The sequence below is a fragment of the Eriocheir sinensis genome, chromosome 2, assembly GCF_024679095.1.
Source record: "Eriocheir sinensis breed Jianghai 21 chromosome 2, ASM2467909v1, whole genome shotgun sequence".
NCBI classification, from domain to species: domain Eukaryota; kingdom Metazoa; phylum Arthropoda; class Malacostraca; order Decapoda; family Varunidae; genus Eriocheir; species Eriocheir sinensis.
In genome coordinates, this window is record NC_066510.1 from 13,948,621 (window position 1) to 13,976,597 (window position 27,977).

General features: G+C 42.2%; 3 protein-coding genes across 3 annotated transcripts in view; 2 read left to right on the forward strand and 1 right to left on the reverse strand.

The window, feature by feature from the left end:
- Positions 1-11: 11 nt before the first annotated feature.
- LOC126999764 (60S acidic ribosomal protein P2-like) lies at positions 12-4,159 on the forward strand. The gene is made up of 3 exons (XM_050862630.1): positions 12-166; positions 3,192-3,369; positions 3,960-4,159. Exons 2-3 carry the CDS (start codon positions 3,201-3,203, stop codon positions 4,127-4,129), a joined length of 339 nt encoding a protein of 112 aa, XP_050718587.1. The 5' UTR covers positions 12-166; positions 3,192-3,200; the 3' UTR covers positions 4,130-4,159.
- A 2,336-nt stretch (positions 4,160-6,495) lies between these two features.
- On the reverse strand, positions 6,496-13,497 carry LOC126999758 (E3 ubiquitin-protein ligase Hakai-like). Its single transcript, XM_050862618.1, has 6 exons — positions 13,365-13,497; positions 10,725-10,834; positions 9,811-9,877; positions 9,352-9,539; positions 8,883-9,062; positions 6,496-8,629 (listed from the first exon to the last, which is right to left on the reverse strand). Exons 1-6 carry the CDS (start codon positions 13,375-13,377, stop codon positions 7,673-7,675), a joined length of 1,515 nt encoding a protein of 504 aa, XP_050718575.1. The 5' UTR covers positions 13,378-13,497; the 3' UTR covers positions 6,496-7,672.
- Positions 13,498-14,744: 1,247 nt separating this feature from the next.
- Positions 14,745-27,977, forward strand: part of LOC126999771 (glycogenin-1-like) — a 55,823-nt gene continuing 42,590 nt past the window's right edge. Inside the window, exon 1 of the mRNA XM_050862655.1 lies at positions 14,745-14,768. Within this exon, the coding sequence (XP_050718612.1) occupies position 14,768 (1 nt within the window). The 5' untranslated portion in view covers positions 14,745-14,767. The remainder of the gene's footprint in view (positions 14,769-27,977) is intronic.

Consider the following 27,977-nt stretch of genomic DNA (forward strand, 5'->3'; position numbering starts at 1 on the left):
CAACGACAAATAACAAACAACAAATACCAACTTACAAACATCATATAAACACCAAATAACCGATAAATAATATAAAATAAACAAGAGACGCATGGCGCTGCTCACCTTCCCTTCCCGAGCGTGAGATCTCTGTAGGTAGACGCGTTTCGTGCCGTGCGGCCTAAGAGTGAGTATTATGGCGCCATTATGCAGTCTGTGGGGCTGTAATGTGTATATTGTGCATGATGGAGGCAGGGTGAAGGATAGAGGAGTAGGGAGGGCATGGGAGAGCGCCGGGAGGTAGTGGTGAGGGCGGCGGGCTGTGGCGGCGGTGGTGACACGTGCGCCACACACTCATACACAGCAAGGGTCGTGGCTCAGACTAGCCCTGCCTTATCTTCTCCGCCTGTTTTGTTGTTTATTTGCTTGCCGGTTGGTGTAATGGAAGACACTTATCTGTGTGGCCAGTAGCCCCAGATCGAACCATCCTCCATTCCAGTTTTCGGTAATTTACTCCAGAATTACACCCGGGGACATGGCCGTGGAATTCCATTTATCATAATGATGTCAACAGTTGTAACTTAACCAAGCGGGATGGGGTTGGGGAGCTCGCACCTAACCTAACAACCTCATGCTGGGGGGCAGCTTCGACCCACCCCCCATTAGTTTAATATAAACAAACCTGACAACCTCATGGGGACTTAACCGTTTACCGTTGAGGTTTCAGGCCCTGCTCCGTTGCTGATGCAGCGCTCTACGAGGGCCGTCAACAATTACAACGTTAGCCTCAATAATAGTCTTCTATGCACTTATTCTCAAACATCGTAGTGAGTGTCTTAATTTCTTTCACGAATAATATCACATATAACCATTTGTTCAGTTATCTCCATTAGTGAATCTTGAATCAGTTATTTGAATGCCATTCAATGCCTGGGAGACTGCATCCTTCATTTCTGTTGCCTTCTTTTCCTGTGTAGAAGCCTTCACGACCAGAATATTCTTCTTAACTTTCCTCTTGTGCTTGGTGACCTCAGCCCAAGTTGCACCTGCTGACTCCGCATGCTCGGCCCGCTGCAATGCGTCAGCCACCTCACCAAGCTCCTCCTTCATGCTCACTGCTCATGACAACTTCTTGTTCTACTTCTAATATTTCCTTAGATAATTCTTTCTTGAATTCATCCATTTTTTCCACAATTTTGGTAGCCAGAGATGGTTTATGAAGGCATGGGTGGCAAATCCAATTTATGGTAAAAATTCGTTTTAGGTCCGTGCCAGTATCTCATAATCCACTTTATGAAACATCACTATCTCTTCATATATCTTTTCTACAAACCTTCAACAGTCATGGAGACGCTTTGAAAATCCAATTCAAGGACTTTTTTTTTACTCTTGAAAATACTGGATAATGTTATGAAAGCGCGTCGTCTCCTCTGGTGGCGGCCACGGCAACGCTGCAGCTGTAAAATAGCTTACAGAGGATTTAGGGTCAGGGAGCATATTTAAACTACTCCAACCTGACTTTACGACCTACAAACGGGGGGGCTGCACCCCCCCTGGTCATATGTATATGTGACTTATTTCAGCGAGGAGGTATTTCTCGCAACACCGGCTGCAGCGTCGCCGCGGCTGTCGCCAGAGGAGGCGACATGCTTTCGTAAACATTATCCCCTATTTTCAAGAGTAAAAAAAAGTCCTTGAATTGGATTTTCAAAGCGTTTCCATGACTGTTGAAGGTTTGTAGAAAAGATATATGAAGAGATACTGATGTTTCATAAGGTAGGTAATGAGATACTGACACGGACCTAAAACGAATCTTAACCCAATTTATTTTAGGTATGTTCTCTGACTTAATTCCAGACAGATGAGCACACTTCACATGACACCATTTAGGGCACAGACAACATCCTATTCACTTATTGCCTGTGGGATCCACACAAACGTAACAGAAATCCTCCAAGCTCTTGGCTCGGGCTCGGCCAGCCATGTCGACGCAGCACTTTCGAGAGCAAAGCGCAGCACATCCGTTCAGCGTGGCGGCTCACTACTCACTTTGCCCTATTTTGATCCCCTCATTATTTTAATTACACTAATACATAGTATTATCTTTAAATTATTAACATTTCATCCATAAGGATATTGAACCATCACCATTTAACCCTTATACTCTGTCAGGCACGATCACAGCTTGTATGTTAGCCTCCGTCACGCCATGACCATGGCGCTCTTCAAATATTGCGCTCATTTTATGACACAGTTTGTTTATGCTTGAGGGTATGCGTCATACATCAAGCCCTATCATTGGCCCTTTGTGTTCCATGTGCTGGATGCTTGGCCAATCATGTCCCAGGTTTTACAAGAATTTGTTTATGTTCTAGTCAGGCTCCAGATATTCCCGCGGTGAGTACACGATCGCGATGTGTGCTGTATTTTATGATTTTTTACCAATTTCTAGGCAAGATAGCAAATATATATGTATTTCCATGAGGAAATAAGCATTTCAGGCACATGTGATACATGACAATACATGAGAATTGTTTTTTAGTCTTCTTATTGACCTAGATAAGGGTGGAGTGTGTCACGAGGATGATGTCAGATGACGAGTGCAAGGTGATACTGGAGGTTATGTTTTTCATGCATATATAAGTTCCATTTGTTCATTTATGATCATAGCATAGCAAACAGCAACTTCTAAGCTTTCAAATGATATATATAATTGTTCCAGTGTTTGTTAAAATAATTTGATTGAACACTAAGGTAAGCAAGGAAACACCTGCTAACATTAGTTACCTGTTTTTTATGTACATAACACCGCCCACTTATTTTATCATGGGGTATAAGGGTTAAATAAATAGTAACCTTTCACCACTAAAATCACTTGTAACCTATTTGTGAATCAAAGGGCTGATAGGAAATAAGAGTAGGAGCGGTGAGCAGCTGTGTTACTGAATACAAAAATATGATGACTGGGTTACAGTTAGGTTTGCTGTAGGGTACCTTCAGATGCATGACAGGTAGCAAGTTTAAACCAACAAATGAAGATTTTACAAGATATAGCCTTACTAGTTTCACTTTTTTTGATTCCTACACTGTCTTCTGTTTTTTAAAATGTTTGAAGGTTTTTAGATGTCATGAAATACTTGCTTTGTAAAGCTGCGTTGAGATCACTAGCCTTGCTATATTTTTAACACTTGTATGGTCTTTATCTTCTACAGTACTCCAGTATGCGTTACGTGGCTGCTTACTGCCTGTTTGCCCTGAGTGGGAAGACACCCACCGCCAAGGACCTGGAGAAGATGCTGGGATCCGTCGGAGTGGATTGTGATGCTGAGAAGGCCAAGAAGGTTGTCTCTGAGCTGGACGGCAAGGACCTGGAGGAGCTCATCAAGGAGGGTGAGCACAATGTCTTGAACTGGAAGAGCTAATGCCACAGTCTAATACATTCGGATGATTTTCCAAACATTGTAGTAGTCCATATTAACACTAATGTGGCTGATTTTTTTTTTTTTTTTTTTACCATTTTTTTCAAGGTGTGGTTAGTTAGTTTTATTGTTTTTACATCACTTTTTATGATTGAGTTTGTAATGTCAACTCTGAAAATCCAATACCTCTAACCAATTCTGACCCAAAAATGAAAGCAAAAGCCAAACTAGCCTCATAACTTAATAAATGAAAATAATATGTTTAGAAAATCAGCCAATTGTCCCGAACCAAACTATACAGTCCATAATGGCCAGGTTTTCTATGTTACACCATCAAAGATTTTTTGTAGTTTCCTCAAATTTCTCGCCTATATTATCGCCAAACACTAAAAAAGAATAAAATCACCATAGTGTTTTGTGTTTGGTTTGGGAGCTTACAAAGATGCTGTGTTGAACAGTGGAACTGACCCTAAGTTTAATGGCTCAATTTTTAATGTATTATGAATCATCACAAGGATTTAATCTTTTTCCCATCACCCATTCCTCTTTTGTTTGGTGCAGGCATGTCCAAGCTGGGCACCATGCCTGCCGGTGGTGGTGGTGGTGGTGCTGCCGCCCCAGCAGCGGGTGGAGGCGCTGCCCCAGCCAAGGAAGAGGCCAAGAAGGAGGAGAAGAAGGAGGAGCCAGAGGAGGAATCTGACGATGACATGGGCTTCGGTCTCTTTGATTAAATCCACTCCTGACAATAAAGTGTGATTTTATTACTTACTCTCATTTATATGATACCATCCATGGAAAGTGCAGCTGTGTCCCTAGTAGAGAAAGGTAACATCACATGAGATGGAATGTAAATGATGATGGTAGAATGTATGAAAAAGAGGAGATAGAAGAATGAGAAGGCTGAAGTAAGCAAAGAATGAATGCATGAATTGGAGCAATTGGAGACCCCTGGATAGACATAAGAAGAATTATAACAAATTACCCTAGTAGAAATGCAATATAGTAATGACAACTCATTTATCAGCATATGCCATAGAGGGTGAAATAGGTATTGAAATTTCATAGTATGTACTTTAAAGAAACATGGTTGCATAGGGTACATCTGGTAGTGTTTAACTGTAAAGCTGCAAGGTTGTGTTCCTGTAGGGGTAAAGGAGAGATGGCACTCAGCAGAGCTACATGTTCAGTGGGTTATTTAATCATCATCCATTGAGTTGAATAAATTAACACCCCTAGTGTTCTTACAGGCTATCAGTGTGGGGTTCAGTGGTCTAGTGGGTTAGAGCATCAAGTTATGGAGGTGGCGTCAGGATGAGGGGGTTCAAACCCCAGTGTTGCTGTGTAACGTCAGGAAAGGAATTCAGTTTCAAGCCCCCAAATCCACTCCACTCAGAAAAACATGACGCTATTTAAACATGTGAGGGGAGGGTGCAATGGTTTTCTAGTATTTTAGGAGAGGCTTTACCCTGTCTATCCAGCACAGGAGTTCAATATCTATTGCATTAAGTGGGGTTAGAGAAAGTGTGGCAGAGTTAAAAGTTGTTGAAACTTTTAGAAGATATCTATGTATGGCAATATTTAATGTTTGAGACCTTTCGTATAGGATTTTAGCTGGTGTTGTGTGCATGAGGTACAGAGACGTCACCGCCAAGCCAACATTTTGTCTTCTGTGATTATTGCATGATTACCAGTGGATTTATATAACTCCTGTGCAGGTTTTGTTGCACTTTCCCTTCCTCCTCATGCTTATTTACTCTTCCTTATATCATCTTAATTTTCATGACAGTAGCATTCTCCTTTCCCCAACAGACCAGGTATTATATTTCTTTGTTGCTCATTTTTACTAATTTTTTATATGCTTTATATTTAATTATATAACTGTTCACATCTTATTACCTTTGAAATCTTGGGGTTAACATTCCTGTAACTCCTAAGCACTAATTTTGCCAATAATACGAGTCCTAAATAACGGAAGAATAGGTTTACTTCCCCATATAGCAGTTATCACCCAAATCATTCATCCACTTGCAAACTTCTACAAATATTTGCAACATCTTGCTTGTCTACTTTATACTCATGTTTTGATTAAACCTTGATCACTTGTATCATGCTACTAAGTCTTCTTTGGTCTGTCTTGTGGTCTGTGACGAGGCACCTCGATGCCTGACACCTCAGTCTCCTCTCTTCACGTATCCAAACCATCTGAGAGCACAGCTCAGTTCTCAGACATCATCCCTCAAGGCAAGAGGCATGTGCAACAGTTGTGCATGGCCTTGGCGTTAATCTCCATCCCATTGGGCCCTTGAATGTGGTGAGTGAGAACCTATTCCCCTGGGACACTGGTCATGTGCAATACCTGGGCTTACAGTTTACCTACCCCAGGTTTCCTTCCAGGTAATGCCAGCTAAATACCTCAAAATCCTTATGTTACATATTAACAACACATCCTCCTGCTTCATCAAAGCCCACACCTCTGCTCCATATAGCAGCACAGATCCAATACATAATGTCATGTATACCTTGCCTCTGCTCTTCATTGGGATACATATTTGTCAGATGCTAGTAGCTCAGGATTTTGTCATCAGTGAAGTGTTTTAAATCAACTACATACTATGTGTGCTGCCATGGATTTTTTAGGTACATTTGATGTGCAGTCCATTTATGGGTGTTCCCCCCCACCCACAGAAGTGTGCAAAATGGAATGTAGATATTGATTATTGTACCCAATGTTGTCACTTATTTATGGGTACAGGATACAGTGGAGTGGTGGAAGAAGTGAAGCGACAGACTTTAAAGTGGTTTGGCCACATGGAGCGAATGGAGGAGAGTAAGATGATCAGAAGTGTGTATGTGAGTGAGATAGAGGGAGGGAATGCTAGAGGACGACCTCCAGTGAAATGGAGGGATAGGGTGCAAGAGTACATTAGGGAGAGGGGGGAAAGATCTTTGAGAAACTTTGAGCAGGCAAGGAGGGAGTGTGTGGATAGAGAAAGTTGGAAGCTTTTCTGCCGTGGCCATCCCCTGGTGGGAGCTCCTAGGAGCAGGCGTCAATGAAATGATGATGATGATGATACAGGGTAAGTATTCAGCAAAAGGATCAAAATATTTTTGTTTATTGTACTTTATAGGATCCCAGATGAATACACCCTAGAGAATCTTCCCTATAATTATAATGATGCAACAAGCCATTGAACACTGAATTACACTATGTCAAGACCTGGCTGACACAAACAGTTAATTATAAAGCACAGGTTAAATCAATGCTAACAAAGCACAGAAGTTCCATACATAAAGGAATTGTTCACAGGAAAACACATCAACAATATTTAAAATGGTACATTACAGGTTATCTAGGGCTAAGTTATGCTAGTAATTAAGCAAGTCCACATGCCAATTTTTATGTTTTCATACATAGGTTACATGGTGGATATAGTGAATTGGCAAATGAGAAAATTTGTAAAAGTCTGAACAGGTATTGCACCGTATGTATGATGTTTGGTCATTCTTGATTGTCTTTCAGTTTTTAATGACTGAGGAGGGAATGTGTTTGGGAGACATGTCAAATTTCAAAGACAATTTTAGTATGTAATTTAATACATACTAACAAGTGAATGTGTGGATTAGTTATTCAGCAATATTTCAAAATATTCTTAATAAAAATACACTACTGCTTAAAAAATATATATATACTCTAAGAATAATTACATAAACTGATAAGCAAATTGACACTTAGTATCTAGAACTTATTCTCATTTAAATCCTGCAGTGGCTAACCAGAAAATATTTACAGCTGCAGAATTTTATACACTGCAAGCAGATTCAGTGAAGAATCTGGCTAAGAGTACAGAGAGGAGACAATAATGTCACACCACACAGGCCCAACTTACCCATTTACATTCTATACTGGTTCAGAATAATAAAAACAAAGTTTGGGGCATACACTAAGCTGTGCATTGCCTCTGTGCTCATCTTGGTCTCACTCACCCTTGAGCCTGTGGTGGATAAGAAGAACCCAGTACTCTCAGACCCAGGGCATGTGTGACATCCTGGTTACCACAGTTTGCCTTTCCCAGGCACCCATTTATCAGTCAACCAGAAAGGATGAACAGCTGGGCACTGGCTGTCCTGGGCTACATATTCATAGTTAACCACTACACCATGGAGGGGGTTATGGAGTAAATGCAGATTACCTTGAAAGATAAGCTTTACTGCGAGGTCATTTGTCTGATGAAGTTAATTATTTGAAGGACCTCCACCCCTCCAGTTAGAATTTCTCAGAAATTCTTCCTGTAGTACTGAGAAGACTGCACCGAAGAGAGCGAGGAATGGTGGAGGGAAGGGGCCGACTGGTGGGAAGGGGCTGCCTGGGGCGGGGGGGTTGACCACTGGGCTGTTCCATACTGGCCCTCGTACTGGGGGCGGTTGCCGTACGTGGTAGGGGGCGGCACGGTGGGAGCCACGTTCGAATACAGGGGTGGGGGCACGGTGTGGCTCTGCTGTGGCGCTGTGGCAGGGATCGGGGGGTACGTGTACTGGGCTGACTGGGTGCTGTGGGTGTTGTGAGTGTTGTGGGTATTGTGTGTGTTGTGAGTGCTGTGTGTGTTGTGAGTGCTGTGTGTGTTGTGGGTGTTGTGAGTGCTGTGTGTGTTGTGAGTGCTGTGTGTGTTGTGAGTGCTGTGAGTGTTGTACGGGGCGGTGAAGGTACCGGAGTAGGGCTGGGTCTGGGAGTGAGCTGGTGGAGGGCTGGTGAAGGAGTGTGACGGAGGTGGATGTGTTGGCGGGAGGTGCGAAGGCGGTGGATGTGTTGGGCTGGGATGGGGAAAAGGAGAATGGGAAGAAGTGTGCTCTGGGGGGTCCTGGAGGGGCACGGTGATGAGGTTGGTGCGGGATGAGGTCATGACTGGGATGAGAGAGATGTTGTGGGATGACCCCTGGTGGCTGGAGGGTGACTGGTGGGGCTGAGGGTGGTTATTACTGCTGCCAAACTGCCCCGACCCTTGACGTGAAAATTGAGAGGCAGCAGAGTATGAATCTCGGTGTTCGTAACCTTCCTTGCCAATCCTGGGGTCAGTCATGGAGCGAGGGTCTTGCCGCATGTCGCCCCTTGGATCCCCTCGAGAATCTCTCCCTTCCCCACGGGGATCGCGGTGGCTGAGACGCTCCTCCTTGATGTCTTCCTTTGGGGCTCCACCGGTCCCTGACATCTTCATGTGGCGGTGGTCGATGTGTGCCTGCAGTGATCAAAAGGTAACAACTACGATCACAATAATTGGGATGTGCATTGAGGCTTATAAGGTTTCCCTTCTTTTTATGTCTTGTCTTTGATGATAAAAAGTATTTCATATCAGGTGCATGTTTTATGAATGATCCATATAATAGAAGATTAAAATGAAGACTTGTGTTACTCTTTGTTGAAAGTTTGGTGTGAACCTTTGAGTTATAATGCCACAGATGATGGCCTGGCAAGGTGCACCATTGCCCCACCTGTAGGTCCCTCTGAGACAGGTAAGTGCGCTTGCACACTGCCTTGTTGATGGTGTAGTTGCACATGAAGACAGTGCCCAGGCCTGTCTGCTCCACCCGGGCCACGCGCTCCCCACAGCGTGCACACACCCGGTCTTCACTCCGGGCACACCACAGGCAGAACACATGCTTGCAGGGGATCTGGAATGGATGTCATCAAAAATAAGAAAAAATGGTTGTGAGGACTGAGATTCTATTATATTATCTGTTCATGGTTTCATATGGATGGATGGGTGAAAAATCAGGGTCCAGTAACTTGACTACATTTAACAAATATTATAATGGGTTCATCCAATGACACTTTGTTTTGGGGAAAGAAAACTGGAAAGTCGGGCTCACCTGAATATATGAGCTACCATAATCATATAATAATAAAGAGTCACATAGATATCATTACTCCTACACATGCAACATTGTTTTGAAATATTACCATTCTTCCGTAGATGAGGATGGGCTTGTTGCAGGCATCACAGATGTGGATGCGTGGCGAGAGCACTTTCTCCCCAATGAGGTTGACACGGTGGTCCCAAGAGAGGTGCAGCATGGGTGCCGGTGGTCCTCGGTCCAGCGTGGTGAAAGTGGGGGCCTCCAGGGAGGAAATGTCACAGTCTTGGTCATCTGTGGTGGGTTGATGAGTTTTAATCATTGCCGAAAAAACACAGAATGTGCAGCACTCCTTTGTGGTGTACATCCTGAGTTGTGAAGCCGTATTTAGAAACTGTATGGCTAATCCACTTTACTAAACATAGACAACTCACATGTTTTTAGAATTTCTACCACTATTGTCCAACTTGATAGTAAAATAATAGCAATGATGAAACATGCAAACTCTCTTTTCCTCCCCCCTCCCTCCCCCAAAAAGAAGGCATTATGAATGCTGGATACTAACATTGCTTTGCCTTTGGGGGCTCATTCTCGTCGGGTATTGGCTCCTCCTCCTCCTCCTCGCTCTCAATCTGGGAAAAGATAATCGTCACATCAGGACATAAGTTTATATCTGTGTGGAGTCAAAACAAGGAAAAGAATGATATTATTTATGTGCCAATATCTCATTTCCTACTTAACCAACTACTCTTCTATTGTCATATATGTATTCAACTAACTTTCAACCCTCCCAGGAATCAATAGGAAAGAAGAAAAATGGTGCAGCATAAAGCATGTTACACATTTATTATCATTAAAAAATAAACTTGACAAATCGAACCTCATCTAACTGGACTGAACCTAACCTAACAAAACCAAACTGACCTAACCTAGCCTGACATAGCCAACCTAACCTAACTTAACCTGATATAGTCAACATAACATAACTGAACTTAACCACTAGACCTAACGATCTGACCTAATCTAGTCAAACCTGACCTGACCTATCCTGATTTAACCTAACCTGACCAAACCTAACTTAACCTGACCTAACTAAACAAACTCAACCTGACTTAACCTAACCTAACCTAGTCTACCTCCAGGCTTCACTGGCTGCAGCCGTGCAGGTTCCCACACACATTTCATGGCTAATATCACAGTTGTTTTGGCTCGACACTCTTTCTTATTAATTTCCAGAAGGGTTGTAGGTTAGTAGAAAAGAGCAATTAATGTTTTTTTTTTGTTGTTGATGATTTTGTTTTCTTGCCCTTGAGCTGCTTCCTGTGCTGGGAAAAAAAAAAAAAAAAAAAAAAACTATGACAACAGAAGAGCAATTGACCAAGGAGACAAGACATCAATGCATTAATAAGACCAGTCTTCACCCAAGACAATATATATTCTCAATCAATAGCGTGAAAACAGTGAGCAGTGTGTCTTCACCATGTTCCTCTTCTTGACGCGCAGCCCCCGGGGAGGAGCCTTGGCACGGCCCCTGGGTCGGCCTCGCCCACGTCCACGTCCACGGCCCCTGCGCTCCTCATAGTCCTTGCCTGAAAAATAACCCACAGCTGAAATTAACATAATATAATAGATTGACTTAATAAAGAGGTTATAATGTATCATTAAGAGTTGAGGATATGTGTGTAGGCATTGTGATGTAGCTCTTTATATCTCTTCTATGTTTACTTTATCGTCAAGAGTGGGAGACTCATAACCTGTCGAACCTCATAAGGGAAAATAAGGACGTTATAAAAGTGACTGCCAAAGGAAGAACTTCACAACTAAGTCAGGATAGGTTAGGTCAGATCAGATTAGGTTAGGTTATGTAAGTTTTGGTTAGGTCAGGTTAGGTTAGGTCAAGTTAGGTTAAGACAAGTTAAATTCAAGTCTGTTGGCTCCTGGCTTACACACACTTAGCTTATACTGCATCAAAAGGAGTTGTCATTTGTTAGTCAATCATTATGTGTCATGTATCAAACAGTATAGGCCAGTGTGTATGGGTCAAATGCAGTGGTGGGCACCGCTAACCGAAAAGTTAGCTTCGCTAACTGGTAATCCACTAGCTAAAATGTTAGCGCTGCTTACGCTAAACCGCTAAACTGATAAAGAAATTAGTGTAAGCTAACGCTAACTGCTAACCGCTAACATTTTTTTATATGAATTTAGCTTCAGTTTAGTATTTTGGCTCTAAAACCCTTAATAACATACCTATTGACGTGAAATTTCAATATGTTGTAGAAACTATACAGTGACATCATCGCAGCTGAGCTGAACAAAGAGCCCAACAAGCAACAACAAGAAGAGATAAGAAAGAAGCTTACAGTTTATCCTAAATCCGTATATTTTACCCGAGATTTCCCGCAAATGTAAGCATTTTTTACTTTTTACCATACTTGACACTTTTATTTTTATTATTTTAAGTTTACTTCTTGTCGGGTGGAAATTATCGAATTCTTGTTATCAAATCCCAAGTTCAAGGAGATGAAAATGGAAGATGCATTACCTTAAAATACTAAAAAGTTTCCATAATAATTGTCCAGTTACCCTACTTTAAGGCGTAATTTACCCAAAAGTGGAAGCCCTGGAATTATTGTGCCATGTGACTCCACTGGTGCTGTGTCTGCCCACAACAGACAAGAACAATCTTGTATGAATTTTTTAGTGGACTTAAAAGTTAGCGGAGGAGGAACTACATTTAGTGTAAGCTAATTGGTCTGCTAACTGTTTCCAAAGTTAGCAAAAATGCTGATCAGCTAACGAAAAAGTTAGCTTCGCTAATTAGCGGTTAGCGGATCCGTGCCCACCACTGGTCAAATGCACATAAAACCAGGCCGGACACTGAGCCTTGAAGCCGGCCATTCATGTTATGGATAATGATCAGTATGTTTTTAATCAAAATATTAAGAAACGGAAGTAATTAAAAAAAGAAGCCGAGTATACATGGAATTTCCCTACATCTAAGTAAATGTAAGGAATTTCCTTACATCTAGGGTATTTTTCCACCCCCCATAACTCAAAAACTATGCATTTGCGATGCATTTCATGTTTACCACCGCATTCCCCACAGTCTCAATGGCCCCCTAGCCAATTTTAGTTGCGAGGGGTGAGTAAGGGCAAACAACAGAATGATACCACTATATGTTACCAGGCTACCAGTGAAAGCCAAATCTGCAGCAGACGGGTTAAGGAAGATGACCTGAGTTTTTTTATCGACATTCTAATAAAGGAATATAGGTAACAGCGTTAATAAGTTAGGGTTCTCATGTCCTTACAGGCTCAGGGAATAAACTTTGAATAATCACAACTAATAAGACAGGGGTTAGTTTACTGTTTTAATGGGGCTGGGTTACTATTTTGGGGCAGGTTAGTTTACTTACACCTGAATGTCAGTTTCGGATAGATTAAGATTAAGGTTTAGGCTTGGGGGAGCTGATCGGAACGGTTTTAATTAACATTCTCATAAAGGAATATAAGCAGTAGCGTAAATAAGTTAAGGTTCTCATGTCCTCACAGGCTCAGGGAATAAACTTTGAATAATCACAGCTAATTAGACAGGGGTTAGTTAACTGTTTTAATGGGGCTGGGTTACTATGTGGGGGAGGTTCTTCTTCTTGAGTGTTTTATGGGGGCTGATTGGAAAGGTTTTAATCAACATTTTAGTGAAGAAATATAAGTAACAGCGTAAATAAGTTAGGGTTCTCATGTCCTTACAGCCTCAGGGAATAAACTTTGAATAATCACAAGTAATTAGACGGGGGTTAGTTTACAGTTTTAACGGGGCTGGGTTACTATTTTGGGGGAGGTTCTTCTTCTTGAGTGTTTTATGGGGGCTGAGCGTTAAAGTTTTAATCACCATTTTAGCAAAGGAATATAAGTAATAGCGTAGTAGGTAAGTAGGTGAATGAAGTGACTGATAGCGGCGCCGGCAAACATGGAGGCGTGTTCGAGATTTCTTGGCCCCACTCGATATTGCATTTAATCTATGGGTTCTCTGGTGTGTTCAGTCTCTTGGTGAGCTTAATTAGAGTTTTTTTGGGTTGGTAAAAGGTAAAAAGGGCTAATAATATGGCCTTCACATACCTTTTTCTTCCATCTCGGCACAAGCGGATCAATTTGTTTACTGCGGGTCACGTTGTGGTCATGGTGTCAATATTTAGTGTAAAAATGTTATTATATTTCCCCAAACGAGCTTTTAAATAGACCAATTAGACATTATTGAACGTTTATTTGCATAATAATTACTATCTTGAACAGAGAGATATCTAAACATGAGGAATATGTAACACGGATATAACTTGCCAAATGAAACCACTGACGTTCAACATTTTCCCGAATAAATAATTAATACGGAGACTTGAACACATATAAATGCCTGACAGGTTAACATTAAATAACAGAGGACTACGTTGAGCCAATATAAAGAGCCAATCATTTTATTTATGGGCTGATCAATACTGTAGGGCGTGTATAGATGTCTGCTATGAGCGAATATAATTCTTATCGCTTAACTACTGATAACATGAAACTATGCATCATAGAGTTATCTTTCAAAATGGACAAGGTAAATATAGAAACCAAAGGAGGGTCAGAAAATACACGAGAAAAGGAAGCGGGCGGGTGTGTGAAGCGGCGTTACCATTATTGTCGTACACAGAACATTTCATTTATCTTTTCAGCCCATAAATGACGATATTCGATCAGTCAAACTTGTCATCTAAAACTTAATTATTAATACGTTATATAAGAATGGAAAGACTAAATTAACGTTTGACTGGCAACATAGAAATCATTGTCTTACCGAACAAATTGCATTTATCGGTTTCTGCTCTCAAAACTAACACTACTATATTTTACACGAGTGGAAAGAATATAAGCTGGTTTGTCTATGATAATTAAGGGAGCTAATAGCCATACAAATGACGGTATTCAATCACACTAATCGTCTACAGCTTAAGTACTAATATATTATGATGTACGAGTGAAGAGAATAAAAGAGAAGAAGAGTGAGATAAAAGAGAGAGTTAACGTTAAATTAATTAGCTGGTTGGACTGTCATAATAGGACCACTATTCAACCTCCAAGAAATGACGGTATTCAATCAAACTCATCATCTAAAGCTCAAGCACTAATATATTATGTACGAAGGGAAAGAATATAAGACAAGAAGAACAAAAGAAAAGGGAGAATAAACGTTAAATAAGCTGGTTTGTCACGTTTATAGAAATCATCGCATCTATCAGCTTCTACCCAAAAGTTGCCACTCCCCCATATATGGCGGTATTCAGTTCAAGCAAAGCATCTTAAATTAAACCATCAACACCTGCAACAATAAACTATCAATCAATCAATCACATTCTATACGCGTGGAAAGAGAGAATAAACGTTAAATAAGCTGGTTTGTCTCGTATGTAGAAATCATTATCGTACAACTGACAACGGCGAGGTGTAGGAGGACAGCTGTCAAGGTCACCGCCGCCAGCAGGAGTGAGTACAGCCTCTCTTATTTCACGTATTTTAGCTGATTTATTAATGAAACTCACCCCGAGCCTCATGTCCACGTCTTGGGCACTTAATGATACACCTGTAGGGAGTAAAACCATGGCGTGACAGGCTACGGGAGGCGAAAAACAGGTAATATTCGAAATTGACCTCTTTTGACTACCTCTTGACTCTAATAGGGGCAGGGTTGAGCGAGATTTTTTTTCACATTATTACTTTATTTTTCCCCTTGAGCTGCTTTCTTTCCTGTAAACCCCCCCCCCCAAAAAAAAAAAAAAAAAAAAAACAGGTGTAAGGGGACTGCCAGCGTTGCATGACTGAATTCGTTTTGTTTCTACACGTATTTTATCTCTTTATTAATTCCACATAAACCCTTCATGAGTTAACCTTTGCCTCACGTAGTCTTTATACCCGTGTCATTAACCTGGGCAGAGTTACCTGTACGCTACTCTCACCTATGCTGCCTTTACCTGTTTAATTGGGCTCGGTTTTGGCAACACCTGAGCCCGTGAACCCAATGCCCTCCCTGCCAATACTCACGTCGATGCCCAGGATGAAGGATAGATAAATAACGTGTGGTACAAACAAACAACAACAGGGGCCATGGTACAGAGGATGGATGGATACATAGGTTATCTCCATATGCATGACCTACTGTATAATGCAATATGGTAAAAATGGACAAATGTAGGATATATAAATAACTTGAAGAAGAAGAAATAAACCATAATGCAAGTGGCCATGGTACAGAGGATGGATGGATACATAGGTTATCTCCATATGCATGACCTACTGTGTAATGCAATATGGTAAAAATGGACAAGTGTAGGATAGATAAATAACTTGAAGAAAAAAACCCCATAATGCAAGTGGCCATGGTACAGAGGATGGATGGATACATAGGTTATCTCCATATGCATGACTTACTGTATAATGCAATATGGTAAAAATAGACAAATGTAGGATATATAAATAACTTAAAGAAAAAAACAAAACAAAAAACTATGCAAGTGGCCATAGTACAGAGGATGGATGGATACACAGATTATCTCCATATGCATGACTTACTGTATAATGCAATAAGGTAAAAATGGACAAATGTAGGATAGATAAATAACTTGAAGAAAAAAACCCTATCATGCAAGTGGTCATGGTACAGAGGATGGATGGATGGATACATTGGTTAACTCCATATGCATGACTTACTGTATAGTGCAATAGAGTGAAGTTGAAGAATTGCAGAATAGGGGAATTATGTGTAATATAAGGATAAAAGGTTAATCTGTCTAATTGTTTCCTCACACTTACCAAAGAAGTCGTATCAGAACTGAATAGGATGCATGGATACATACTCCCACCATATGACTTACTGTATAATGGAATATAGTGAAAATGAAGATTTGCAGAATAGAGGAACAATGTGTAATATAAGGAAAATACAAACTATAGTGGTCATGGTGTAGACTGTAGAGGATGCATGGACTCATTCTCTCTTTGCATGACTTTACTGTATGGTGCAATATATTTAATACAGACAACTGCATTATACATGTAGAAAGCTATTTTGCCCTTCAAGATTGATAGATTAATGGGTAAGATAGATAGATAGATAGAGATTATAATATTATTATCATTTATCTGCTTGGTCTTCCTTGAGAGGATCATCTTTATGGCTTAAACACAGACCCTTTAATATTGACGTGCTCAATGTAAAATCATAGCTTGCAATGCTTTGGGAACATTTTATTATCAGTTTAGGGTGATGTTAATTTTGCTTTATAGTTTTTATTGATGTTTACTTTATATTCTATCTTATTTATTCTATACATTATTTATTTTTGTGCCCCACCTTCCTTTCATTGTTTAGAAGAAAGCCTTTTTTATGAATTATGTTTTTAGTATTTCCCTTTCTTTTATCTGGGTTGTTCTGCTTTTCAAGGGATTTTGGCAGGGGGCACAAGGAGGGAAGGCTTAGTACCCACACACAGGGGAATTTTTAGGCTGGGGTGGGGGTGGGGGGGTTGGGGTAAGTTACTGGTCCTGAAAAAAAAGCTTATAAAACCATTTTCTACTAGGATGTAAATGTCCTGCCAATCGCATTTTGAACCACTAATTGGGGTTTCAGGTCATAACTCCTTTCATTATGACAAAAATAACTCCTAGTTTCTAGTCTGGTCTGCATGTACACGAGAAAGCCATGGCAAGCATATTCAAATAGTTATTGGGGCTAGCATATTTGGCACGGCATCCCAAAAAACTAAATCAGATGTTAGATTAATCAACATGCATTACTTAACACCTTGAGTCTTAGAAATTAGATAGACATTTTTTTCACTACATAATGTGTGATAGATTGTAAATGTATAGGACAGGCATTTATTGGACACATTTAAAGTTGCAGTATGCATAAAGACAGTCAGGAGTATTAAGACTTCCTCCATCCAAAATTGACCCTCTCTTCTGGACACTCCGTTTTATATTCTTTTACAGGAGTAGTGTTTAGTAGGCTTTTTTTGTTTTTATTTGTTTTTTGCCACTGAATTGCTTCTGTTATTGTAAAAAAAAAATTGAGCAGCAAAGTTGAACCATTAAGTATGTGCATATCAATAGTCTCATCAAAGTCAAATATTGAGATATATTTGATGGAGGTAGTTTTAGAAGACAATCTCTGACTTTATTATCTTATCTGGCACACACTTCATTAGCCATGTCATGGTAAGTGGAGTAGTTATAAGAAAAACGTGCTAATATGTAGGGTGAGAAGGTCAAGTGGGGAGGAACCAATGGTTGTATACTTAGCAGGATTCAGGCATGGTGTTGCTGTGAGGTCTTTGTTTTTCAAGACAACACAGCAGAGGCCATTAAAGTGTTGCTGTGAATCATAAGTTTGGTAAGGCAACACACTCAACTCATGGGGCATTCGTGTAAGTTTAAGGCTCCTAAAAATGTTGCTTCAATCTGTTAGTATTTAAAAACAACACATTGGATGCTATTGATATATATTACTGAAAATTATTAGCATTTTTTTGGCATGGTAAGGGTCCTTAAGCATTATTAAAAGTTATTATTAGCTTTCCAATCTAGTATATACACACAGCATCATAAATAAAGAATAATCTAATGCTAAACAGCTTTACATCTGAAGAAGGGCCGTTAGCGTATCTAGGACTTGATGTAGCTACTTAAAATGCTTACATAAGAAGTTATGAAACCATAGCTACTCCAGCCTTCAGAGTGTGTACACGTGATGTTGCTTAGGTCTCTTTTTTACAAGGTCTTCTTCATCGCTTCTTACCCATTTTCCATTATCATCTAGGCAATGATTTACACGTGTGGAGACTCCCTACCTCTCTGTCATAATGCACTTTAGACGTTGACAAATGTATCACTGTAAATAGTTTTTACTTTTCTGTATTACCTTAGCATTCATTTATTTTGTTTAGAGAAAGACTCCTCACCCTTTATGTCACCACACACATTGGATTTAAGGAAACATTAGTGGCAATATCGTTTATTTGTCTGACTGTCTCTTGGGCCAACTACTGCTGGCTGGGGTCAGGTGTTGGCAGGGGCAAATACAATAAAGTCTGTCTGGTTTGGTGTGCCACGTGGGTACCCTAGTGACCTCAATTAGGAGACCTGATTAGCATATAGTACCTTCGAGTGGCTTGTTGCGAGGGAGGGAAGGCCGGAAAGGGTTGGCTCAAGGCTGAAAATATATAGCAGTTAAATGATAATGTATTCCTTGCTCTTTCAGTTGATATAGTTATTGTATGCACATATGTAAACATGGGTAACTTTGAAACATACATTAGGCTTTAAGTACAGAGATAAGGAATACATTTTTAGTCCTTACTGGTAAAAAGTATCATGTAAATCTGTTGTAATTATATGGAATTTGTCTGGGTTTAGTATCAGCAAGCTCAAGACTGGGTAACTAGGTACAATATGTTATTAAAGGGACTGTGCTCTTGTGTTACCAGTACCCTGTGTTGATCCAGGCTTCAATGCATGTGCAGTTGTTCCTGATATTGCTTTGTTGTTGTTTTCATTATGATAGTTACAGTTTCATTCAAGACTTGTGATTTTTAATATAAAGCAATTTTGTTGCTACATAACACCATCACGGCTGAACCTTTACCATCATGGAAATAAGTTTTAACCAGTTACTGTACTAGTTTTTTCAAGGGACTGTAAAGAGCATCTAACAGTGCTAATTATTAAAAGTAGTGCAATGCAGACTGTTATAACACCGGGATCAAGGATATTTAGGACAATCCAAATTATATAAATGTGAACAATTTATTAGTAAAGGATAGTGCAGAGATCCATCAACTTTGTAGGTAAATCTGCCGGACATTGCATCGCTGAGATATGTAACAACTAATTGACTGAGATAGACTGTAATAATGTAAAGGTAATTTAGGGAACGTGAAGAAACATACCTGTGTGACGAGGTAACACTGATTTATCTTCCTTTAATAATAAAACATTAGTACAGTATATCGTTATTATAAGATCGCTCGTTTCACACCGAACATTAATAATCCTTAATCACCGTAATGCACACTTATAAATCATGCATTACAGATTATTATGGGGAGATGATACTTATTAGTAGAACCAGTGGAGCTGAAATAACACATTGTATGTACAGTATACATTAATTTGCCGAAACGTCAGACATTGCAGTGAATTAAAGAGGACATAAGCAACTGAATATTAATGTACGTAGTGATGCTGTGATGGTGTATGATTTGTATTTGTATTTGGGAATGGTAAAGGTGGGGAGGAATGGAACGTAGGTGGAGGGTAGAGGGAGTCGGATATTGCAACGAATAAGATGACATAAGAAGCTAAATGTAGAGGCATTATAACTGGCCATGGGAACCGCAAAAGTGGGGGTAAGGAAAAGTTGGGGGACATAAGCTTTAGCTGCGCGTGGTCACGGTGCTCATCTCCGTCGCATTGGCCCTTGAGCCTGTGGTGGATCAGAACCCATTATTCCGGGACACAGAACCAGTCTGACATCCGGGTCACCTTAGTTTACCTTCCCCAGGTTTCCCCAGGTACACATCTATTGATCATCCCGAAAGGGAGGATGAACAAAACTGGGTGAGCTGCACGCCGACTGCCCGGGATTCGAATTCGGACCCGGGGATTCGTAGCTAGGCGCTAACCACTGCACCTCGGAGGGGGGCGGTGAAACATGGGTGGAGGGAGAGTGAAGAGAAGGTGGCAGGCGACGGGAAGGCGTGGGCGGGAGGAGGACGTCTGCAAAAAGATTGGCGGCGTGAATTAAAGCGGGGATTGGGACGGGGATGCGGCACGTGGTATCTCGGTGTGATTGGTTGGTAGCTGTGGGTGCATATTCTGGGCCCGGCCTGGCGTCACGGTAGCGGGGTGCTCTGCCCTGTCTAAAATGTGCTTATACTAAGGGAACTCCCCGCGTGGTAACAGGGAGAGAGGAAACGAGTGAGAAAAGAAAGAAGAGAAGAGAGAAAGAGATAATCAGTGGGCCATCAGCGCTAGCTTTTCCTCACGTGGAGAGAGATAAAGGAAGGAAACGAGTGAAAAAAGAAAGAAGATAAAAGAAAGAGATAAGCAGTGCATCTTTGTTAGATTTAGTTATGCAAGATGCATTAATTGGAATCATCGTTCGATCTAATAGTTGGTACTTAAGTCACAAATCAACTATTTATATACATAAGAGAGGAGGAGGAAAGAAACGAATGAAAGAAGAAAAGAGAAAGAGAGAATGATTTCATGCGTGTTAGGTTTAGTTACGCAATATGCATTTTTTAGAATCCCCGTGCAACCTAAGCGTACGTAAGTCATAGATTAAGCTTATAAACTGACTTAGCCACGGTTTTCTTCTACGTCCACGGTCTGATACAAGTAGAAAGAACAGCTGCAAGTTTTTATTTTCATTATCAAAACCCAATTATTTTCTCCTTTCCCTTCTTTGCCCTACTTTCCTTACCCATTATCTAATCCACATATTTACATCTCCCCCTCCTCCTCGTCCTCTTCTTCCTTTATCAGCGTATTTCCCTCCTCCTCCCTTCTCTTTGCTTACCTCTCATCCTCTAGCCTCCACACCCTCTCTTCCCTCCCCTCATTCCTCTCACCACTACTACTACAACTACTACTACTACTACTACTACTACTACTACTACTACTACTACTCCACTGAAGGAAACTTATGTGGCTTTGAGTGTGAAGGAAAGAAGGAAGGCGGGAAGCAGGGATCCTAAATTATCGTACTCCTCACATTGTATTTTCAGGATTCTAACTCATAAAATATTACAAAAAAACATCCCTAATTAATGATTTTTGCAATAAAGATAAATGCATATCACTATTTGCGTGAGTAAGACTGTTTTGGGTCAATAATCGGGAAATATAAAATTTCGGAGTACGACAATTTGGAACCGCTGGAGGGAAGGTACAGAGGAATGAATTAATAAACCTGAGCTGCGTTTTCTCCCTGTTATTATTGTCACGCGGAGATCTAATATCCGAGTCACCCTTCCTTTTCTTCCCCAATATGGCAGCCTTCCCTTATCTTCGACACAAATTAACCTTCTCACGGGACTGACTGTTTACGTATTTAGCATCGTTAGTGCCAGATAACGCCCCCTATGCGCATCAAACCCTACGACGAGAGGCTTTCCTTCCTTTACCACCATCAACTATATTACCTTTATGTTTTCTCTCTCTCTCTCTCTCTCTCTCTCTCTCTCTCTCTCTCTCTCTCTCTCTCTCTCTCTCTCTCTCTCTCTCTCTCTCTCGTCATGCATTCGCCATCCTTAATAAGTTGGGTAACACTGCAAGGAGGAGGAAGAGGCGAGGACACATTTCTGCTGCCCTTTTCTCCTGCTGCTGTTGCTGTCCGGCTCTCAGCTCACTTTCGCTTTCCTTCGTTGTCTCTCACTTCCATACTTATTTACTTTCAGACGTACTTCAATTATCATCCTCACGATGCGAATTGACGTTGTTCTGGCACTGCTGTGGTGGGCCTTGGCCAGCAATCTGCTCATGGAGGGCTGCAGCAAGAAAACAGCGGGATGCTCAATGACCTGTCTAACGCTGGGAAAATAATTCACAGGCTGCGAAAAGTCGTGTCCCTATCCCGGGAAAAAAACAACGGTCTGGCCAATGATCTGTCCTTATCGAGACACGAAAACGACGGTCTGGCCAATGAACTGTCCTTATCCAGACGTGAAAACAACGGTCTGGCCAATGATCTGTCCTTATCGAGACACGAAAACGACGGTCTGGCCAATGAACTGTCCTTATCCAGACGCGAAAACAACGGTCTGGCCATTGAACTGTCCTTATCGAGACGCGAAAACAACGGTCTGGCCAATGAACTGTCCTTATCCAGACGCGAAAACAACGGTCTGGCCATTGAACTGTCCTTATCGAGACGCGAGAACAACGGTCTGGCCATTGAACTGTCCTTATCCAGACGCGAAAACAACGGTCTGGCCAATGAACTGTCCTTATCGAGACACGAGAACAACGGTCTGGCCATTGAACTGTCCTTATCCAGACGCGAAAACAACGGTCTGGCCAATGAACTGTCCTTATCGAGACACGAGAACAACGGTCTGGCCATTGAACTGTCCTTATCCAGACGCGAGAACAACGGTCTGGCCAATGAACTGTCCTTATCGAGACGCGAGAACAACGGTCTGGCCATTGAACTGTCCTTATCGAGACGCGAGAACAACGGTCTGGCCATTGAACTGTCCTTATCGAGACGCGAGAACAACGGTCTGGCCAATGAACTGTCCTTATCGAGACGCGAGAACAACGGTCTGGCCAATGAACTGTCCTTATCGAGACGCGAGAACAACGGTCTGGCCAATGAACTGTCCTTATCGAGACGCGAGAACAACGGTCTGGCCAATGAACTGTCCTTATCGAGACACGAGAACAACGGTCTGGCCAATGAACTGTCCTTATCCAGACGCGAAAACAACGGTCTGGCCAATGAACTGTCCTTATCGAGACGCGAGAACAACGGTCTGGCCATTGAACTGTCCTTATCGAGACGCGAGAACAACGGTCTGGCCATTGAACTGTCCTTATCGAGACGCGAGAACAACGGTCTGGCCATTGAACTGTCCTTATCGAGACGCGAAAACAACGGTCTGGCCATTGAACTGTCCTTATCGAGACGCGAGAACAACGGTCTGGCCAATGATCTGTCCTGATCGAGACACGAAAACGACGGTCTGGCCATTGAACTGTCCTTATCGAGACGCGAGAACAACGGTCTGGCCAATGAACTGTCCTTATCGAGACGCGAGAACAACGGTCTGGCCAATGAACTGTCCTTATCGAGACGCGAGAACAACGGTCTGGCCAATGAACTGTCCTTATCGAGACGCGAGAACAACGGTCTGGCCAATGAACTGTCCTTATCGAGACGCGAAAACAACGGTCTGGCCAATGAACTGTCCTTATCCAGACGCGAAAACAACGGTCTGGCCAATGAACTGTCCTTATCGAGACGCGAGAACAACGGTCTGTCCATTGAACTGTCCTTATCCAGACGCGAGAACAACGGTCTGGCCAATGACCTGTCTAACGCTTGGAAAGAAATTGACAGGCTGCGAAAAGTCGTGTTTTCATCCCGGGAAGAAAACAACGGTCTGGCCAATAACCTGTCTAACGCGGGAAAAATAATTAACAGGCTGCGAAAAGTCGTGTCTTTCTCCCGGGAAGAAAATAATGGTCTGGTCAAAGCGCTGATCACCTGCCGGGAAGACAATAACGACCTTGTGAAAATGCTGACCATCTCAAAAGAAGAAATTAACCACCTTGTGAAAGAGCGAGCCATCTCCAACGATGAAAAATCCGACCTTGTCAAAGCGCTGGCCATCTCCAAGGATGATGATGACGACCTTGTCAAAGCGCTGGACATCATGGAAGAAAATAACGACCTTGTTAAAGCGCTGGCCATCTCAAACCTTGAAAATGGAGGACATGCCCATGAATCTGCTCTCGTCGTCTCCGAGGAAGTCGGTCCTGCAGATGACGAGCTCATCGTCAAATGTCAGTCGTTCCCGTCGAGGAGGCCAAGGATACAGATGGCTTGGATTACAGTATTGAGCTCGTTCCAGTTGACGGAATCCATGACACTGACGAGGACAATTTAATGACCACGATATGCTCTACTGAGCTCGTTCCTGTTGAGGAAGCCACCCCTCCCCCTCCCCATCCTTCCCCCCCAGCGTAACTCCCCTATCGTCGGCCTCCCCCCCCCCCCCCGGCTTCCTCAACCCTGGCAGGTTCTCTCGGTCACCGGCGGTTCTTCGGGCCAAAGCTCTGGATCAATTTCTCTTCGAGCCCGGAGCATCTTGCACCGAATCGCGCTGTATTTCTCACGTTTCTTTAAACCTTTCTATCTATCAGTAAATTTATCCTAAAGGGCGCTGAAGTCATCCTCAAACTTTACATAGCAATAGTTAGACCTCATCTCGATTATGCAGTTCAGTTCTGGTCCCCCTACTATTGAATGGATATCAAGATGTTAGAATCTGTACAGATGACAAAGATGATTCAGGGGGTGAGAAACTTGCCTTATGAAGACAGGCTGAAGCATTTAAATCTACACTCTGGAAAGGCGAAGGGTGCGAGGTGACTTGATCGAAGTCTATAAATGGATGAAGGGCTTTAATAAAGGGGATGTCAATAAGATTTTGATAGTAAAAGAGCCAGGTAGGACGCGTAGCAATGGTTTTAAGTTAGACAAGTTCAGATTCAAGAAAGACATAGGCAAGAATTGGTTCATCAATAGAGTGGTGGACGAATGGAACAGTCTTGGGAACCGTGTTGTGGGTGCCAATACCGTAGATACATTCAAGAAGAGGTTAGATAAAGCCATGGATGGTGAGGTAAGGTGGGGTTGAGTGTACAGGAGCTGCCTAGTATAGGCCAATCGGCCTCTTGCAGACTCCTTACGTTATTATTATGTTCTTACTATTACTACTACTACCGAATAGGGCTACCCGAAGATCAGTGTTTATAATCATACAAAAGCTAACCAATGTAACCCCACAGGAACTTATCTGTACCACTCCTATTGTAGAACTTGACATTTATTGGGTCATATTTTTAAACGTTTCGGCGCCCAAGCACACCTATTTGACAAGGCTTTCGTAGAAGATCGGGGCATTTCTAGGGGTAGTTTTTTTTACCCTGGTGGTGATAGTTTGACCCTTCTTATGTAACACTCATTAGAACCCGACTGCTGATCTCCTCTTCGGCCTTTGGAAATTGATGTGAGAGGTGGAAGCGTCTGACAATACCGACCTTATTAACTTTTGGGTTACGGCTATTTCTAAACGTTTCTCCTTAGACTATTTATTTTTTCGTGACCTTTTAAAATTAGTAATATGTTGCTGTTTGGTGTCTTCCTCGCTATGCAGATACAACTTCCTTTGTGATAGATGGTGGCGAGTGTGTGCTGAGAGAGAGAGAGAGAGAGAGAGAGTGTGGTGGGGAAGGGGCGATGTTGAAGTGGCACCGGCCCACTCTACGCACCTCTCTCTCTCTCTCTCTCTCTCTCTCTCTCTCTCTCTCTCTCTCTCTCTCTCTCTCTCTCTCTCTCTCTCTCTCTCTCTCTTGGTTTTTATTTTATTGAGTCGCTGCCGGAATTTTGGGGGTTGGGGGGCGAGGAAGGGGGCGGGGGAGGGTGATTCTTCTTCTTCTTCTTCTTCTTCTTCTTCTTCTTCTTCTTCTTCTTCTTCTTTTCCACAGGGATAGCGAAGGAGGGAACCGTGCGGGATACACACACACACACACACACACACGCGCAAGAAGAAGAGAATGGAGAACGAGAGACTTGCTTTTGACGGAGTGTGTATTTTTAGGTTAGGAAGAGGACGGCTATTTTTAAAGGGGAAGGGGGAGGCATACCTGTACTGTAGACGTGTGTGTGTTTGTGTGTGTGTGTGTGTGTGTGTGTGTGTGTGTGTGTGTGTGTGTGTGTGTGTGTGTCTATCCCGCGCGGTTCCCCTCCTTCGCTATCCCTGTGAAAAAGAAGAAGAAGAAGAAGCGCTTAAAGTCATTATCTTTGGGCTCAGTTCTCCCTCATTATATTTCCCCCGAAGACAAGAGATACACGAGCCACAAAAAGATAAAGATTAAGGCATTTTTTTTTATCATAGTTTGTTTAAAGTGAATCACCTCTTGCTTGTATTGTTATTGATGTTGCTGCTATTATATTACTATTTTTTTTAACGGGAAAGGAAGCAGCTCAAGGGCATGAAGAAAAGTGTAGAACAACCCCCCTCCCCCCCCCGGTAAACACTGCTCCTAAGAAAAAAAGAAAAAAAGTAGAGTAGCCAAAAGAGAGGGCAATTTCGGGTGGAGAGGTGTCTTGATACTTGTTCTTCTTGCTCTTGAAACTTATTAAAACCCGACTGATCTCCGTTTTGGTCCTTAGAAATAGTTGATGTGAGGGGCGGGAGGGTCTAACAATACCAACGAAAGTCTCTCTCTCTCTCTCTCTCTCTCTCTCTCTCTCTCTCTCTCTCTCTCTCTCTCTCTCTCTCTCTCTCTCTCTCTCTCTCTCTCTCTCTCTCTCTCTCTCTCTCTCTCTCTCTCTCTCTCTCTCTCTCTCTCTCTCTCTCTCTCTCTCTCTCTCTCTCTCTCTCTCTCTCTCTCTCTCTCTCTCTCTCTCTCTCTCTCTCTCTCTCTCTCTCTCTCTCTCTCTCTCTCTCTCTCTCTCTCTCTCTCTCTCTCTCTCTCTCTCTCTCTCTCTCTCTCTCTCTCTCTCTCTCTCTCTCTCTCTCTCTCTCTCTCTCTCTCTCTCTCTCTCTCTCTCTCTCTCTCTCTCTCTCTCTCTCTCTCTCTCTCTCTCTCTCTCTCTCTCTCTCTCTCTCTCTCTCTCTCTCTCTCTCTCTCTCTCTCTCTCTCTCTCTCTCTCTCTCTCTCTCTCTCTCTCTCTCTCTCTCTCTCTCTCTCTCTCTCTCTCTCTCTCTCTCTCTCTCTCTCTCTCTCTCTCTCTCTCTCTCTCTCTCTCTCTCTCTCTCTCTCTCTCTCTCTCTCTCTCTCTCTCTCTCTCTCTCTCTCTCTCTCTCTCTCTCTCTCTCTCTCTCTCTCTCTCTCTCTCTCTCTCTCTCTCTCTCTCTCTCTCTCTCTCTCTCTCTCTCTCTCCTCTCTCTCTCTCTCTCTCTCTCTCTCGTGTTTGCTGAGTGTGTGAGTGGTGCATCCGTGTGTCGCGCCGCGGGAACTATAACTATAGTGGATGGGGGATGTGGCGCAGTGACATTTATTCACCTATGCTCCTCCCTCTCCCTTATCTTCTCACACCACCACCAACAGCAACAACATCACCACTGTTTTATCTACTCCTATTGTTTTGTCTGTCTATTTCCTCTTCGTGGTCTGTCTTCCTTTTTTCTTTGTTTTTTCGTTTATTTTCTTCTTCATCTACTTGCTTTCTTACTTGCTCTCTTGTGTACTTACTTTTATTATTTTTTTCATGCTTTACTTTTCCTTCTTTTTCTTTCTTGTCTTTATTTCTGCCTCTGATTGTCATATTGCTTCTTTTTCTTTAACTTTCCTTATTTTTCTTTCTTGTCTTTATTTCTGTCTCTCTGATTGTCATACTGCTTCTCTTTCTTTTTCTTTAACTTTCCTTATTTTTCCTCCTATCTTCCTTTCTGATTTCTTTACTTCTTTGCTTTTTTTTTTTGCCTTATTTTCTCACTTACATTTTCCATTCACATCTGTAACCTTATATATTTCTTCCTTCTTCTTTCCGTTTTCTTCTCATCCTTCTTTTCTTTTCTCCCTTCATACTTTGCCCTACTTTCCTTGCCCATTATCTAATCCACATATTTCCTCCTCCTCCTCCTCCATTACCTGCTCTTTCCCTCCCCTCCTCACTCTCTACTTCCCTCCCTCTCTCCCTCCTCTCCTTTCTCTCCCTCATTCTTCTCCTCCACTCCCTCTCATTCCCTCCTTCCTTTCTTCCCCTCATTCTTCCCTCCTCCCTTCCACCACCATCTAAATATCTCTCCCCCCATTCCTTCTCCTCCTCTTCCCTCATCCTCTTTGCCTCTCCATCATCCCTTCGTCCCATTACTTTCAGCCCTACATTAGCTCTCTCTCTCCCTTTCTTTTACTTTACCTTGGAGCCGAGTCGAAGGCGCAATACTAATGGAAATA

Bases quoted from the DNA above. Each gene is read 5' to 3' on its own strand.
- LOC126999764 (XM_050862630.1), top strand. From the start codon at position 3,201: ATGCGTTACGTGGCTGCTTACTGCCTGTTTGCCCTGAGTGGGAAGACA. The intron at 3,370-3,959 runs GTGAGCACAATG...TGTTTGGTGCAG, and splicing joins GGAGGAGCTCATCAAGGAGG to GCATGTCCAAGCTGGGCACC.
- LOC126999758 (XM_050862618.1), bottom strand. The intron at 9,540-9,810 runs GTTAGTATCCAG...AACCCACCACAG, and splicing joins GCCCCCAAAGGCAAAGCAAT to ATGACCAAGACTGTGACATT. The intron at 8,630-8,882 runs GTGGGGCAATGG...TGATCACTGCAG, and splicing joins TGTCTCAGAGGGACCTACAG to GCACACATCGACCACCGCCA.